The sequence below is a fragment of the Leuresthes tenuis genome, unplaced genomic scaffold (genome assembly GCF_036924035.1).
Source record: "Leuresthes tenuis unplaced genomic scaffold, fLeuTen1.0.hap1 SCAF_3, whole genome shotgun sequence".
Classification (NCBI taxonomy): domain Eukaryota; kingdom Metazoa; phylum Chordata; class Actinopteri; order Atheriniformes; family Atherinopsidae; genus Leuresthes; species Leuresthes tenuis.
The window spans coordinates 12,796,924-12,814,828 of NW_027325357.1; the positions used below are offsets into that span (position 1 = coordinate 12,796,924).

General features: G+C 38.8%; 1 protein-coding gene across 2 annotated transcripts; it reads left to right on the plus strand.

Annotated features, from left to right (window-relative positions):
- Positions 1-2,569: 2,569 nt before the first annotated feature.
- alas1 (aminolevulinate, delta-, synthase 1) lies at positions 2,570-7,652 on the plus strand. Of its 2 annotated transcripts, XM_072381873.1 has the most exons (10): positions 2,570-2,714; positions 3,771-4,164; positions 4,284-4,424; positions 4,691-4,910; positions 5,403-5,587; positions 5,681-5,860; positions 5,988-6,152; positions 6,659-6,927; positions 7,040-7,202; positions 7,333-7,652. In XM_072381873.1, the coding sequence occupies exons 2-10, from the start codon at positions 3,789-3,791 to the stop codon at positions 7,491-7,493; spliced, it is 1,860 nt and encodes a 619-aa protein (XP_072237974.1). In that variant the 5' UTR covers positions 2,570-2,714; positions 3,771-3,788; the 3' UTR covers positions 7,494-7,652. The 2 variants fall into 2 exon arrangements, with proteins under 2 accessions (XP_072237974.1, XP_072237973.1); XM_072381872.1 differs by lacking the exon at positions 2,570-2,714 and having other exon boundaries at positions 3,735-4,164.
- The last annotated feature ends 10,253 nt before the right edge of the window (positions 7,653-17,905 follow it).

The window sequence follows — 17,905 nt, forward strand, 5'->3', positions numbered from 1 at the left end:
TGTAATGATAGTCACAGAAGTTGTTAAAATCAGTAGAGGTTAATAATGACTGGAGCCTGGGACTCCCCACCACTCATTCAAGAGCTCAAGAAGCTTCTGGGACAAGAGATGAAGATGAACGATCATCTAGCACTAAATCCAGTTAATCCTGATTTAGCCTTAATTCATAAACTGAATATCCTCTTCAAAGATAAATTAGTTGGAGATGTACTTGTATCCCAAACATGATAAAAATGTGTATGAAAAGGTATGCTATATAGTAGTGAATCAAAATGATAGAAATTGACCTACTTCTGGTTTAATGTTGAATATTTACTTAAAGTTCCTTCCGGCTTTTTGTTGGTAAACTCTCCTCTGAGATTGAGACTCTATTGTAGATAGAGAAAGCATGTCATGGGACTAATGTTAAAATCTAACTCGATCAGCAGAGGGCAGCAGAACACCATCGCTGTAAATACTGAAGCCGTGAGTTGGGCTTCAGTTAGACTTTGGAGATTTGGAGATGGCAAAGAAATTAAGTTGGAGTTTTTTTGCTAATGATTTTTTATTTAATTTCTCCTTTTTTTATGATTGGAAAAACTCTTTTTGAAATGTTCAGATTTGCTCATTTTTGTCCTGTGTTTTGTTTTTTTTATTTTTTCTTCTGCTATAAATTTTAAAGTGTCAGAGTTGCAAAGCATGTGGCGAGCGATTAAATGCCGTAATGTGACTATCACAGAGAATGCACTTTTGCTGGTGCCAGTAAGGCACCAATAGGGGTACTATAAACAATGGAAATGTGATTTGTTATACATATAAAGTTCGTTTGTTAACCCTTAATATTCAGTTTGATAAAGTTTCATTTTGCTGACTTTATTTGTTGAAGAGCTGTTGAATGAAAATGTAACATGTTGAGAATTGTCTTTAATAGGCTGTGCAGATGCATTGAACACATTCTGTAAGCGGTAGAGTCCATAAATGCTGAAATATTTCTAAAACTGTATCAATAAAACTAATTAAGCCAAACAACCTCTCCTGGTGGATTTAATGCAGCCAGCACTGGTGGACTGAAACACAGCGCTTTCAGATACATGGTACATGTGGTACACATACTTTAGCAGCTGAGTATATGCTGTTTAAGTGTAATGAGATTAAGATTAAATTTTTAAGGACAGTTTGAGAACTAATTCAGGTTCAGTGTCACATGTAAGGTCAGAGATAATCTCTGCCGCAGATTAACTACTCTTTTAAGCCTTGGACTGATGTTCCACTTCACGTTCTGTATGTCTGTAACGGTATTCACTGAAAGACAGTTGAAAGAAAAAGTGCAACAGTTGGCAAAAGATTTAAAACACATAAATTGTAAATCTGCATCTTTTTTTTTTAAATCTTTATGTGACCAGGGAAGTCTTCCAGAACAAATTCTTGTCCTTAAATGGTGGCCCGGTGAAACCTTAAGCCTCTTGAAGAAACATTGTAAGTCGCAATAAGCATAACATGTGACAAGAGCAAATACTAAAATGGCATGCAGACTAACTCACAAACATCAGGCAAGTAATTAATGGCAAGAGCATCAGGAAATTCAGCAACAAAACAAGAGTAGCATATGCAGTAAGACAAAGAGGCGGTCATCCCTTTAAGATGTCAGGTAGAATGAAAAAAACACACATATGTATGCATTAATAAAAACCCAAACAAGTTTGTTTCTACATTCAGTCATTGAGCAACAAAGACAACACCCCATGTGGAGCAACTAGAGTGAGGGTGTCTAACACGTATAGTCTGGCTGACTAAAATGACCTTTGATATAAAGCTGTTCTGGTGTTGAAATGCTTGTTAACAACCAGGCAGTATTTGGACAAACTTAAATGCCACTGAACCTGGATGTTACTGATGTTGATCTTTTCCTCCTCTTTACAAAAAAAAAGAAAAAGAAAAGAAGTTTAGATTCAGATTAAGAAAATAGTCTCATGATTCGACTTCTGCCAGAACAATTTTGGCAAAGGAAAACCGGACACCTACACTATAACTTCTTTATGTATGATTTTTGCAATTATTTACACTGAGGTATAAGGAAAGAAGATGATGTGGAGTGAACTGCTCAGTTGGTCAAAGTTTCACAAAGATTAATGTAATTTGTTTATTCTGGTTTTGTCCCTCTTTTGTCATGTCTCAGCCCTTATATTGATTAAAAATTACAATATCCTCTTTTGTACACTCTCTTCTGTTAAGAAAACTGAATTAATTCAAATTCATTCAAACATAATACTGTACAAAGTATGTCAGTATATTTTTCAATAAAAATCTATCTCTGTTCATTTTCAAAACAAAACTAAACAATATTCTGCACTCTAGCTATATGAAGTCACTCAAATATCTTGACTTTATTAATCCTGCGGATTTTCCTGAGCTCATTTATGATATTGCTTATTGTAGTCATCTGAGTTGTAAAAGGGCTGTTTGATAATATTAAGAAAAAGCGCTGACGTATTTTATGAAAATCACGCGAGACTTTGAGAAGGCGTCTACCTTCCTGCTCTTTTATAAGCACAGGCACATCCGCGTCCTATTTGTTCGTCCTCAGTGTAGGATAACATAACAGTCTCGCTGCTCTGCACTTTATCAGGAATCGACTAATTCTATTCGCACATTACTTTGTGTAGCACCGTTTCTAATACCCTGCTCTCGAAACTACCCCTACGAAGAATCACGCAACCTGTTGTGAAGTTTTAAAGGTATGTGTTTAATTCAATGCCCTTATCGTGACCATCATCTCTGGTAGCGCTTTAGCTAATGTTAGCAGTCCGGCTAGCGTTAGGCTAGGTTAACCGGCAAGGACCAAGAGAGGCCGGCTGTAGTTTAGACTTGTCCTCTATTACAGAATTTTTTTATTATTATTATTATTAATATCTGTCTTTTTGAACACCAGGGACTAATTAATCATGACACTTAATACAGAATTGCTTTCAAGTTCTGTGTAAAATAACTTATAGTTAACGCTGGCATTATGAAATACTGCAATAAGCGTTGCATAACATTAGTGAGCGGCTTTTAGGTGGGGTTTGATACGGATGTTTCGGTATGGGGAAAATAATGTATGGAGATTTTTATAACGGTGTCATACCTGCATTTTACAATTATTTTGTATTTTCGGAATTTCTGTTTCGTCTTTCTTTTCAAGGAAAAACACCAATTTGACCCTAAAAAGAGTTTAAGTGGCATATTGAATAATGTTTTATGAACTTTAAAAGCTGAACTCTAATTCTAGAATTTCCTTTGAATTAAAATGGGAGAAGTCTTTGAAATGAGTGCTCTCTCTTGGAATGTGAAAACCCGGTTTCATCCGGCTAAGTGATCCGAGACAGCCAGAGGAAGAAACTATGGAAAACTCAGTTTTACGCAATGTGGCTCCTTTTGTTTATTAAAGCGTCAACATTGGGTTTCTGATGCAACGAGCTCAGCAGTCAATCTGTTCACAGATGTCTGAACACTTTCCTATTGAAAAGGAATGAGAGACTAAGATAATGGTATTGTCAAACAAGAGCAGGATTGTTAGGTCAAAGATCTATTTCAACCTCTTACAAAAAGTCCTTACATTTCTGTAACCTTTTCATAAAGTCTTTATAGCATTTGTTAAAATTTAAACTTGGCCGTTTTGTTTAAAATGTTTAATCTTAATTATGAACGGTCCATTTAACTGAATTGTGTTTTTCTTCCCAGCCTTTTTGCAACACAGTACAAGTATAACTTATCCAACGTGTTTCAGTTACATTTCCTTTCTTCTTTTACAGTTTTCATTGCCACTGACTATGGATGTGATAGTGCGTCGCTGCCCCTTCTTGGCTTGTGTGCCCCAGGCCTTCTTTCAGCAGTCCAAAAAGTCTCTCGTCATGTACGCTCAGCGATGCCCCATCATGATGGAGCTGGCTGCAAAACCCATGGCCCCTCCAATGGCTCGGGCTCTCTGCTCTTCATCCTCCCATCAGAGGACAGACAACACGACTGCAAGTGAGGGAAAAGAGTCCAAGCTGCCGACTGGTCATCCCATGCCACCCCCGGGTCAGACTGTGGGCTCCAAATGCCCGTTTTTGGCTGCTGAGATGAACCAGAAGAACAGCGGCGTGGTCCGTCAGGTTGCCATGGAGTTCCAGGAGGATGTGCAAGAAGTACGCACTGTCCAGAAAGGTAAGATTTGTTACAAATCAGACAAGTTTTAGCTCATTTTATTTTATCTGACTATAATATTAATAACAATATTATTAATATTAAATAATATTTTGTATTTGTCTTTGAATCCTTTTCAGAGGTTTCATCTGCCCAGTTGAAGCAGCCATCCATGGCCAGTAACAGTAAAGGGGGGGAGCAAACTAATTTGATAAAGACTCTCCTGAAGCAGCGTCCTAAGAGGGTCACCCACTTGCTGCAGGACAACTTGCCTGGCAGAAGTAAGTTTTTTTTTTTCTGGGTTTATGATGAATTTTAGATTTCAAATTCATACTGGTAGGCTAAATTGTTAAGCTAACTCGCTGTGCTATAGTCCCCTATTTGTTATGTAATTTAGTGGCTACTACTACCTTTTTTTTGTTTCGGTGTTTCCGCTCTTGTTTTGCTTAACATGAAATGGGTTTTGTGTTGTGTTAGCGTTGCTCCCTCCAACGCCATGTTGGGGCAATACTGAAACGTGTTAAGAAAGTCTCCTCTTCTGTCACAGTGTCCCGCTTCCAATACGATGAGTTTTTTGAGAAGAAGATAGAGGAGAAGAAGAGCGACCACACCTACCGTGTGTTTAAAACGGTGAACCGTCGGGCCACCGAGTTCCCAATGGCTGACGACTTTTCGGGCTCTCTAGACGAGAAGAGGGAGGTGTCTGTTTGGTGCAGCAACGACTACCTGGGCATGAGTCGACATCCGCGGGTCGTCCAGTCCATTATGTAAGTAATGGGGGAGTAGTTTGAATGCTTAGCCTAAAATTGAACCAGTCTTTCAGGTCAAAGTATGTTATGCAATGTAGCAAATATTTTTCTTTCCTTTCTGCTTCCTCTGTTTGTTCTGTTCCTTTTTGTCTGTGGGAGCTAAGTTCAGACGAAAAAAAAAAACTTGTAATGTTGAGAGCCTTTAGATACAACCTGACACCCAGGCGTGGGTAGTTCGTTGTGTGACTAACCGTAGTTAAGCTGACGTATTCCAGTGAAACTGTTTTACACCTTTTTTTTTCTTACTTGTTTGAGCCTGCCGGGATCTGTTTGCTGTTAAGCTGAAATTCCTTAAACCAAGTTCCCAAACTCTCACACTATTACGCAAGTGTCATGTTTGATTGTTTTTCCTTTTAATTTCCGGTAATGTTTCGGCTTTCTTAAGGTCATATTTCAGGGAAAACCGGACAAAATTAGAGTAACTTTTTATTGTGTGTTTTCTGATCGTAGGGATACTTTACAAAAGCATGGTTCGGGAGCCGGAGGAACCAGGAACATCTCTGGGACCAGTAAATTTCATGTTGAACTGGAACAAGAGCTTGCTGACCTCCACAACAAGGATGCTGCATTGCTCTTCACCTCCTGCTTCGTCGCCAACGACTCCACTCTTTTCACCCTCGCCAAGATGCTGCCTGGTAAGCAAACCAAGTTCCGTACGTTTACAAGCAGTTTAAAGTTTTTTCGAACATGGCTCATTCTTACCTGTCATCTCTGCTGAAAAATATCAGGCTGTGAGATCTACTCTGATGCCGGCAACCATGCCTCGATGATCATGGGCATAAAGAACAGCGGTGCGAAGAAGTTTATTTTCCGCCACAATGACGTAGCTCATCTACGAGAGCTGCTGCAGAAGGGAGACCCCACCAAACCAAAGATCGTGGCCTTTGAAACCGTGCACTCCATGGATGGTCAGTTGTAGTTTATTTATTTATTTATTTTTCCACTTACTTCCATCTTGGTGTATCTATTCCAGGGCCTGTTACCCTGTTTTAGGAGCTGCCTGTAATATGACCTGCGTATCTCTTCTTAACACAGGTGCTGTGTGTCCACTTGAGGAGATGTGTGACTTGGCCCACGAGTTTGGTGCCATCACCTTTGTGGACGAGGTTCATGCTGTGGGCCTGTATGGCTCTAGAGGAGGGGGCATCGGAGACAGGGATGGCATCATGCACAAAATGGATATCGTTTCAGGGACTCTAGGTCAGCACACAATCTCTACTAAAGCACATTTATGAAGCTGATGATGATGACATAGTTCTGAACAATATGCTTTAACACTAAAGTGGCAGTATACTTTTACGGTATGGTTTTGTTTATTTATTTTGAAATTTTTTTATTAACTTCATGCATCAAAAGAATTACTCCTAGTTAGTGTGAATCCACAAGCTCTTTGTGTTTGTCTTACACTGAGGATTAAGCTTCAGCTGTGTCACCCAATATCCCAGGGGGTTGAAAGAAGCTGGAGCAGCTCTGTTGCTAGGAAACTGTGGGCTCTCACTGCACTCTTATTGAATTACGGTGTCATTGTCAAGCTGAGGGAACGATTATTTCCTACCCAGCAGCTCTCCAGTTCTTGTCCAGCTGCCATTTCAGGAAGAATTTTAGTTGAGTGTGGTGTGAGAGTTTTGTATAGTTTTTTTTTTCTTTCTAAAAGGTTGTCTGAATAAGAGTCTCTAAATGACCACTCATGTCATTTTCTTTTCCAGGCAAGGCCTTTGGCTGTGTGGGCGGCTACATCGCCAGTACCTCTGCTTTGGTGGATACGGTGCGCTCCTATGCCGCCGGCTTCATCTTCACCACCTCTCTGCCACCGATGCTGTTGTCTGGAGCCAGGCAGTCTATCCAGATTCTTAAAGGGGAAGAAGGCCGCACACTGAGACGTAAACACCAGCGCAACGTCAAGCTGCTCAGGCAGATGCTGATGGACTCGGGGCTGCCTGTCGTGCACTGTCCCAGCCACATCATCCCTGTCCGGGTAATCTTTGATTTAATTCATGGCCTGATCTCGTTCAGATTAGAACTCAGCCGTACAAAAGACATCCTTTACGGCTCCACCATAATAATCATATGTGTCTTGATTGTTTTAGGTGTCGGATGCTGAGAAAAACACAGAGGTTTGTGACATCATGATGAATCGCCACAACATCTATGTGCAGGCCATCAACTATCCCACTGTGGCTAGAGGGGAGGAGCTTCTGCGCATTGCTCCAACCCCTCATCACACCCCTGAGATGATGAAATACTTTGTTGGTAAGATAATTAAGTTACCATAATATCATGTTGCAGTTAAAACTCCTGTAAAATCTCCTGTAAACTGTAACCGACAGTAGCTTTCTCTCTTAAATTGAACTTACTTCTACTATTTCCCTTCCATCTTCAGAGAGGCTGGTGCACGCTTGGAAGGAGGCGGGTCTGCAGCTGAAGCCCCACTCATCAGCGGAGTGTACGTTCTGCCAGCAGCCGCTGCACTTTGAGCTGATGAGCGACCGGGAGAAGTCTTACTTTAGTGGCCTCAGCCACCCTATCTCAGCCTGCGCATAACACTACTCACCACTGCTGGCTCGAGGCGGCACATATACTCATTCCTCTGTACTGTCGTAGAATGTATCAATTGTCTTCGATAAGTAATAGTATTTGTATTATTTAAGATATTCTATGTTCAGATGTTCTATAAGCTTCGAATAAAATATGAGAAAGAAAGCAAGTCTGTGTCTGTGCTTTATAAACCTGAAAGATACTGGGCATGATCCAAGAGCTGGGAACAAGGAACATGTGCTTGCATTTCTACTAAACTAATGACCGACTTCTAACGATTTTGTCTGTGTGACGCTGTTATAGCAAAAGCTCATAAGAGAAGATTTAAAAAAATAAAATAAAAACATGCAAGCACAATTTCCAAAGAGGGTTACTGAATAAACTAAGCCAAGTGTAGTCACTTAGAGAACTAGTTCTAACAGCACAATATTTTACTATTAAACTGAAGGTTGAAAAAGGGATTTTCAGTAGAATCTTTGTTTCTGACTAGTGTGCTTGTGATAAAAGTGGGATATGGTCAAATAATTATTTTCCTTTTTAATTTTGATTAACACCAAAGCATACAAAGCAATATAGAAAGAATGAACAAGTTTTGTGCCTCTCCATACACTCTTACGGTGTTAATACAAGTGGGCTGTGAAGTTCACTAATGAGGTGTGTGTATTATGCATCAGATCAGTTGTTTTGAATGAGATGGCCCCAAACTAAGCCATACCTATTTTCCCCAAACACCCAGTGAAATCTTACACTATAAGTGAGCCTACTGACCTGTTTAAATTCAGGAGGAGATGACATAAGTTCCACCTATGAGACCCAGATTCATAAAATAAAGGTCACGATGGTGAGGACACACAGAACCATTCTTGGAGATCCCCACAAGCCTCCAACTATAACACCTGCCACAGGCAGTTTTGGGTGACTGACATGAAACCAGTCGTACTGTCAAGCATGAAGATAGGACTAAAATATACATCTGTCGATTGCTTTTTCATAATTTATCATGTACTTAAAATGAACAAGCCTAAAAATAACAGTTTTACACAGTTTTTTGTCATGTCACCCTGCACAGAGAGATCACTGACAGTTTCCCAACATGTCAGGTGTTGTAAATGCCGTTGTTGCCTCATATAACACAGAACTGTTCTGAAACTGGAAGTGAGAAACATTTCTATTTTATTAAGAAATGATGTTGCCACTGCTTTGTGTAAATACTTCCACTTCTTCAGCAGACTGCAAGCAAAAGCTGCTGTAGTAGACTCACAGAAACACAATACGTGTTCAAGTATATGTGTATTTTTTGCACAAACACAAAAATGATCATTTGTCAACTGCTCATTTTTCTTTACTTTTAGGTAAAAGTATGAAAACGTTTAAGAATTATTTCGAGTCTCGTGTTTTTTTCAATATCTTAATGACACAGATAATTAAAAGATCCTTCATTAGCAGAGTTAAGAATATGTATCTCGAAAAATACCCCAAAAATGCGTTGGGCAGCTTAACTTTGGGAGCAAGTGGCGCTTAAGATGCAAAATGTGACATGTTTCTCACCAAAAAACAAGTGAAGATATATAGGGTTGAAATAAGTTACTAAACTAAAAGGAGAGTTTGGTGAGGCAAGACAACAAGGAGGAAGTTATAAGAAGAAGAGCAAAATGGCATTAAGAAAATAATGAATAAACAACATGTTATGCAGTTTTGTGTCTATGAGTGGTTGCTTGGGCAAATTTGTCTGATATGTCTGATACAGTGAAGTTGGAGAACATTGGGATTCACTAAGCTGCTAGTCATATCTATAGGGATGATCTTAATAACTTGCAAATTCAAATAAATCTCACATGGCACACACATTTCAATGAAGTTGGGAATGTCTAATATTGCAGATTGCATTAAAATCCTGTCAGCATATGAGTATTTTTACATATTTTAGACTCACAACTGACCTGTTTATTTTGTTGTAAATCAAAGCTATCCCGTAAAGAAAAAAATAGGCAGCAGATCAACAGATTCTCATGTATAGACAGCTTTGTCCCACTCCAAGTATTACTTAAAATGGCTAAACTTTCCATTTAGACCAAAAAACAAAAAACAAAGGAGATTTGGATCACTCGTTTTACTCTCAGTCATGCAGTAAAGTAGATTTTACTGAAGTGATGGGCTGAGTATAGAGCAAAGCCACTTTTAATACAGTATCTTTCAACTAATTGACTCCATTTCTATTTTTATATACAGAGCTTGTGACCTAGCCCCCTCCCTTACACATACATATAAAAATAAACCCATGTGTATCAGTGTCAAGTGGAAAAGTCAGTGGTGTAAGTTGTCATATGCTCTTAAGGTAAATGTTGCATGGCATGGTGAAAAGTGTATTCGAGAGGCCAGCAATACATATATATATATATTTGGTGTTTCAGTATTTTGCTCAGTTCCTCAATCAAGGGATTGTCCCAGTTTGCAGTCTTTTCATCAGTTTATGTGTTTAACCAAGCGTTAATGAATCTGTGTCATTGTTGCATTCCTTTTGGCTCAGCGCCTCATTAAAATGGCAGAAACATTTTGAACACATAACTGTTCTGAAACTGGAAGTGAGAAACATTTCTAGCTCTTTTTTTGAGAAATGATCTTGCCAGTACTTTGTTCTTTTGTGGGAAAGTCATCTGTGAGTCATTGGAGAGAGAGGCATTTGGTTGCCTCGTGTGCGATCTGACCTCACAGGCTGCATTTCCACGGCTACTCATTCCTGCATGGCTGCCAAACTCTCATGGTTCAGACAAAAGCAAGGAGCGATGAAACAGCGAGCCCACAGTGGATGTTTGTTTGAAGATTCAAATAGTTCTCGCACTGATTGGTCGGGCTTATCAGCTTGGCAACATGCTGAATTGCACTTTAGAAACTGGTTGGTAACAAAAACCTTCGCTTGGAAGGACATTTATGTGATGGTAACATAATTAGTTGGCCCTGTTATCAGGCTAAATCGAGTCTGTTAACATTTTTTTTTAATTAATTCAGAAGTAATCTAATAATTCTGCGCCAGGTGCTCAAACCCAATGCACTTGTGTTTGTCTATGCTGAGATACCATCATCACTACATTAACAAGCCCACTATATTCATTGCAAGGTAAACAATGTTGTTTTTATGGGGCCACAAGGGCAGGACGACGTGAATATATGTTCAGTAACCCCATAACATTTCTCATACAGCAAGTGGGACAGAAGTCAAATGGTGTGAATAGCATTTCAATAAGTGCAAATGTTGTTGTTAAACTGGAGACGTATTAACTCCATCTGAAAGTACACAGTGTTCAAATAAGTACATATTGCAGGTGTCAAAAATGTGGCACACGGTTTGAGGGCATCTCCAAGCAGCACCGTAAACCGTGAAGTGGAAGAAAAGGCTCAGGCAAATCCGATAGTTCAGAACACACTGCTCCTGATCTCCAGAACTTCTGAGGGAGAGAATATGGGCAAAATGAATAGATTTGTTTAATGTGCATAAAAAGGTGCTGAAAACACTGGAGAACGGGGGAAAACAAAAACAAAAAAGCAGGTTTAAACACAGATTACAGCAGAAAATCTTTTCAACCTCCACAGTTAATGTTTTGTGTTTCTTGTCTAAAACTTGAAAGGCAATAAAAGACTTTTGTGACTCCCGGAAAGCAATGACATATTTGTGCCTGCAGTGTGACTGTTTTTGCAGATGGATTCCAGATTATGCTGTCATTTGTTTTGTGTGGTATTCCCTCCCTTTGACTTCTCAACAAGACTATGAGCTTGAAGTACTTTCTTTGGTGGACTAAATGAGGATCATAGTGTTCAGCACGTAGCAATTTTATAGTGACACATGGACGCTATATATGACTAGAAAAGATTTAGAAAAGTATTGCCATGCATTAAGTTGTGAAGTGAAAAACTTTTACTGCTATTACCATTTTTGCTATGGCAATTTGCTATTGGTTAGACTGTTTGATTTGAGCGGCATAGCACTTTTAAATAATCTAGGCTTTAATCGTGGCATTTACCTTCATGGTATTACCTGAACACAGCCAGTAAGCGTAAGAGGAAAGCTCTTAGCTGCTGTTCTTGTATTAAATTTCTGTCAACATCCATGTCATCGTGTGTCTCTGTGGCTGGCACAATGTGAGGCTGGTTGAAACTGGTTTCATAGTTTTAAACATTCCACTGAGCTTTCAGGGAGCAATCATTTCTGCACCTGCATTTTGCAAACAATACGCCCTTTATTGGTAGCTTTCTTTGAAATGTAACATGAGATCATTTCATCCACTGTGTACTCAAGGCTTCAAAGAATAAAAAGAAACGGAGGTGTTGTTCTGCTGGAAGCATGTCGGATTGTGTGCTGCACGGAGAGGCAGGGACAAGAAAAGTCTAGCTCAAGTAAAATGTGCAACCAAGTAAAATGCTGCTGTCATAATATCAAACTGCTTTGAGATGTAATGTAAATAATTGTTGATTAGAAATGGTTATTCAGTCCAGTCTCATGTCTTCGTTGTACTTGACACTGACCTTACAATCTGCCTTCAGGGTTCAGATAACTGTAGGTCCTTGGAGCTTCCAGAAAAGCTGCCTTGTGACTGTTTATCTGTTTCAGACGCTCTTAGGCCATGCGTCTATATATATATTTGGTTATATTTGACAATTCATGAAATACATTGGTATGAATAAATGACAATTCAAACACATTGTATTTATTTATAAAAAAAAAAACACTATTGCAAATTTAATTCATATTCTAAAATCCTTAGTTTTCCATTCTGGGGAAAAAGAAGATTTTGATGACCAGTGAAGTTTGTTAGATGTTGACTGTGATGCTTTGAAGCCAAAATTTCCAGTTTATTTATAGAATTTATTTAAGTTTAGTTTATTTAAGAACAGGAGTTTGCAAACATATCATGGAAGAGATGCCAACGCTAATCTCTGTCTGGCAATGAAACTTTCAATGATTCATCCCTGTGTAAATTCAGTGGAAAATGCATTGCAAAATTAAAAAAAGAAAAAAGAGACAGATCACAAGAGTTTTGACAGCTCTTGCCACATAGCAACTGTAAATTCATGAGAACCACAATCAAGATTTCTTGTCAAAGCCCACATAACCAGAATTACAAGTGTACCGCTCTTGCACTTACGCTTATCCCCACCTTTGATTCTTTGTTTTGTGTGCACTAGTTACTTGTTGAATACGTCCTTACAGGGAAACATTTCTACACTCTGCTGGTAAACACACTGACAAGCTTTGCTTATGTACCGTACTGTAAGTCCTCCGACGACTACACACACTTCGGCTTTGGCTTACTGGAGCATGAGATAAGAGAGGAATGGAATCCTGATAGGCTTCAAAATGATCAACACCTCAACAGCATTGTTGGAGGAATGAGGAGCAATGACATCACTCTGTAGTTTTCTATATGATAGCTGGTTTTGTTTTTATTCAAACGCGCCAATGAGAAAGCTTGAATCTTGCGCAAGCTGCATCTTTTTCCTTGAAAGTACTATTAAAAGAACTTTTGATTACAATTACTGTTCAAGTATTATAAGTAAAGTAAATCCACTTGTCCAAAATGTAATAGTTTCTTAATCCTTCGCTGTAAACTGTGAGATGACAAAGAACCTCATCGTACCCCAAGATTTATTTTTTTCTACATGTAGACCTCACCACATACATTGATTCCAACCATGTCTGATTCATTCTGACTTCTAACCCTAACTATTCACAAGTTAGAGCACAGTAGAAAAGTAAGAAATCATGGATGTAGAGAAGTACAATGACAAAGTTTTGCAGGGCAAGTCATTAATTGTTGCATCGTCTGTGGATTCACGCCTTCCTCTATCTCCACCTTTCCCTTTGTAAGCATTTGTGGCCAAATGTACGCAAGTGAGGTTGGCTGACATGTTGAAACACATGACATGCAATGATGACATTAAAGATGACTCTAAAGTTGACCTGCATCTGTATAGGGAATAGAATAAGGAAAACATTGATTTACAACATTGATTATACAACCATTAGCCTGTATTGTGAAATTGCAACTTTTAGAGCTGTGCACTAATATAGCTATTTCACATTCTGTCACAAGATAGGGTTGGAAATTAATACTGGTGTTAGTTCAAAGGTTAATTAATATTTCTTCAATATGCATGTTATAGTTTGAGAACGAATTCTGGATTTTATGTTTGGATGTCAACGAACGTCATAATAACTGTGCATTCCCTGTATTTAGTGATAGAGCAATTACCCTATAACTGGGAAAGGGGAGGTTTAACACATTCTCTATTTAATGATGTCAGATTTATTTTCTGTAACTTCCAAAATCATCTTCAGATGCCACTGACCCATAAAAGATGAATCAGTGTGTAATTTTGCTTCTTAAAAAACAACAGTGAAGTCTGATGGATCGTCATCAAGTCAGTAGGAATTTGAAGTTTGTGGATCACAATGATGTTACCACATGATGATGGGTATAGACTGGCCAGGGTTCAGTTTCACCAGGTGGACGTTCCTAGCCTTCTATGGCCTTTCATACCTCCTGTGCTTGGTAAGAAACACCTCCACAAACTGGCAAGGCAACAGTGCAGATCCAGACATAACAAGCATATATAGTCAATCATATAAGCTTTTACTGGTAATTAGAACATAATGTTAAAGTCTGGTCAAAAAAATGAGCCAGATTATTTCAGTATATCTGTGTTTGGTCTTTGTTGTTATTTTGTAGGCATGGGAGAGGTTTACTTGGAAAATGTAATCACAGGAAGGGGTGATCATGCTTGCATTATTTTTTTCCACATGAGTTGCTTGGTGCAACCTTCACTCACTGAAACTTGACTCAGGGTTTGTCATCATCTGCCTAAAATCCTTAGTTCTCAGTTCTGGGGAAAAAGCTCATTTTGATAACCAGTGAAGTTTGTTAGTTGTTAGCTGTGATTCTTTGAAGCCAAATTCTTACCCACCCAAATACATGCATGTTAGGTCAATTGGTGACTCTAAACTGACCCTAGGTGAATGAATCCCTCATAAAATAATCTTAAGAAAAATCATATAAGCTTTTACTGGTAATTAGAACATAATGGTAAAGTCTGGTAAAAATTAGCCAGATTATTTCAGTATATCTGTGTTTTGGTCTTTGTTGTTATTTTGTAGGCATGGGAGAGGTTTACTTGGAAAATGTAATCACAGGAAGGGGTGATCATGCTTGCATTATTTTTTTCCACATGAGTTGCTTGGTGCAACCTTCACTTACTGAAACTTAACTCATTATTTTATCATCATTCGCCTCAAACCAGACAAGGAACAAGGATGTGTAAAAAGCAACACACCATCAATAAAGGTCACTCCTTCCTCTGCAGAGGTTGTTGGTAACTTGGCAGCATTCAGTGCAGAATTTCCTTCTCAGGCTTCCCCTCTTAATTTCCATGGCAATCTATTGCAGTTTGCAAACTGTATCCAAACCTGAAGTTTAACATCTGCTTTAATCTGTTGCATATAGATTTTAAAGTACAAACATATTTTGTTGTGTGGTTTTTGTGTTCTTCAAAGGACAGCACTGTCTTGTTCACAGTACATTCTGTATGTGCGTGCGTGACACCACAGGCTGATGAACTGATTACAGCCCCTTTTGGATGACCTCAGTCATTCCTTTTCCTCCCTGTTGGCCAACCATCACAAAACCCTTCCCTCATGATTGTAGACCTGCTGATAAAGAGGTCTTCCATCAAACACATCTCGCACACTGCTATAACCATTAAAACAGGAAAGTGTGATCATGCGTGCATTATTTAATTTTACAATGAATTAAGTGTTTTCAGGATCTGTCACGGCACACAGTGTGTGGAAGGTCAGATAACCTGTACTCCATGGCTCCACTGATAACAGAGTGGGTGAGAAGGCATCATGACTTGACTTTATTTCTATCGCTGTGTGAACTTTCTAATAGTTTCTTTATCATGCAGGTAAAAGGCAGTCAGGGAAATAATAAAAAGGAACCGAGCCTTAACTCTCGTGCGCAGGACAAAACAACAGGAATATATCCATTTATGGCTGTCTTTATTTTACTTTACTGATATACGTTTAAGCCATTGTGAATAATTTACTGTATGCCTTATCTGTGTTAGCAGTGATAACTCATTGGTATTGCTCACCTGATGCAAAGGCATTTACTCACAAAAAACAAAGCATGCCAGACATTCAGCAAGTCCACTTCCTCAATTCCTTCACAGAAGTCTTCACAAAGACGAGAATATGTTCTTCCTGTAACTGCTATTAAAGGAGCAGCACCTATTCAGATCAAAAGAATTTTGAGCACCTCATAAATAAGGCTAAATTAAATGATTTATCTTTGGCAAACACTTGGTGAGAGTGTAGAGGAGGAAAGTGTGATTCTGACAGAGTCAGAAAGAGCAACCATCTGCCTCGACCAGTTAGAGAGAGCGGGACAGCAAAAGAAAGAGGAACAAAGTTAAGGAAGAAACAACAAATAATAAAAACTGGGCAGGTTTGTTGGGCCCTTAACCACGTACCAGACACATATAGCACTAGAGATACCAGCAGAAAGCAACAGTGAGTTAAAAAGCACAAACTAACAAAAGGGTTGTCATGACATAATAATGGCTTAAAGGTACAAAGACTACGACAAAAATAAAGTAGAGAAGTGTGTAATGGGATGTCCTATAGCAGGTCCGTAGTATAACTAATGGATGGTTCATGGTCACCTAAGCCAGCACTAACTAAATGTTCTCAAAAAGCAAAGATTTAAGCCTAAACTAAAAAGTTGAGAGGGTTGAGAGCTTCATGAACCCAGACTGGAAGCTGCTTTCACTGGACAGCAACCTAATAACTGAAGGCTCTGTCTTCAGTCTAAGAGGAACCACATCTAGTTGTCAGTCCATCCATTGTCTATGCCCACTTAATTCAATTCAAGGTCATAGCTAAGGACAAATTGAAGTCACATATTAACTTGAAATGCATATTTTTGGATGGTGTGAGGAAGCCGGAGTACCTGGAGAGAACCCACGTAAACTCACACAGAAAGGCCCCGGCTGAGATTTGAATCAGGAACCCTGTTGCTGCAAGGTAACTGTGCTAAGCACCACACAGCCTACCTCCAGTTGTTAGAAAGTGATATGTGTCAGGCCAAAACTCTCCTCTGCAGACAGAACTAAAAAAAAAGAAAAACTTAATTATTAAAAAAACTGAGAATACATTTTTAGTTGACCTCACACAGTCAAGAATTAGTTAAATTTGAAACTCTCTATTCAGCATGATGGGAGGAAAATGCTGCTAACACAAATTTAAACAAAAAAGGATTAGTTTGTACGGTTGTTGGATGCGGTTGTGTCTGTACAGGGAGTTGTTCTCAGTTGTGAAACGTGGACATGAGTCAGCACTTTCTCATCATGGGTCAGATTCATAGTGTGTCAGGTGAAATAAACTTTTAGCTGTGAACTCCAAGGCTATCTGTCACATATAATATATACAGGGGGAGAGCAGACATTGAATTTGGTTTACATTGACTCTAAATACAGAGAGTTGATGAAGTAAACGTGATCAGATTTCATTTCAGTCCTGCACAAAGTCTGATGTTACATAACAGTGCAAGTGAGGGCAGTCGGGAATGCAAAGGACACAGCAGGTGCATATGACAATAATGAGACTGCTTCAGCCTGCTGAAAATAAACCCTGAACAAAACATGGCAGTCAATATGGAATAATGAATTACATCGCAATTTAGTGTAATTTCATGTCATCCTTGATGTTTTCAGGCCAAACTATAATGAGTTTTTTTCAGTTTAAGTTTAAGTATCTTACAGTTTACACCTAATATTAATGCATTGTTTACTGTACAATCACAATTCAAACATAAACAGATTGAAGTTATGATTTAGATAAAAGACTGTGTCCCTGACTACTTTTAAAGATAGTCTGTCAAATAAAGTTCACTTCTCTGTTGTGGTGGAAAGCCTAAACATGTTCCGTTGTGATGGGAAACAATGGCAAGCTAAAGATTGTGCACGTAGTTATGACCAGATCAGTGGATTTACTAGTCTACACATTTCCTCATTTGTGAGACGCATATCTTTTTTTCGATGGTGTCTCTAAAAATAAACCACCACCCTTCTCTAGCTTTGTCGTGACTGTCGTTAAGTCTTAATGCTGTGGAACAATGAGGAAACCTTCCGCGTTAAGGCTCTTAATGTAGTTAATGAATAAGGCGTGCCTTTAAAAAGCCAAGACAGAGAGATGCTTTGGATTGTTTCTCTCACGCAACCAAGGCATTGTCTGAAAATCTGTTGTGAGCTAGAATAAATTAGACCTGCCAAATATGATGGATCATCTTCTTAGAAAAGTTTCTCCTTTTTTTAGCGGGAGAAAAGCAAACGCCTTATGTGTGAGTCATATTTAATCTTTTTTTTCC

What these genes read in the sequence shown, in the direction of transcription:
- alas1 (XM_072381873.1), top strand. Translation starts at nt 3,789, where the DNA reads ATGGATGTGATAGTGCGTCGCTGCCCCTTCTTGGCTTGTGTGCCCCAG. An exon ending in CGGGTCGTCCAGTCCATTAT is followed by an intron (nt 4,911 to 5,402) that starts GTAAGTAATGGG and finishes TTCTGATCGTAG; the next exon opens with GGATACTTTACAAAAGCATG. An exon ending in TATCGTTTCAGGGACTCTAG is followed by an intron (nt 6,153 to 6,658) that starts GTCAGCACACAA and finishes TTTCTTTTCCAG; the next exon opens with GCAAGGCCTTTGGCTGTGTG.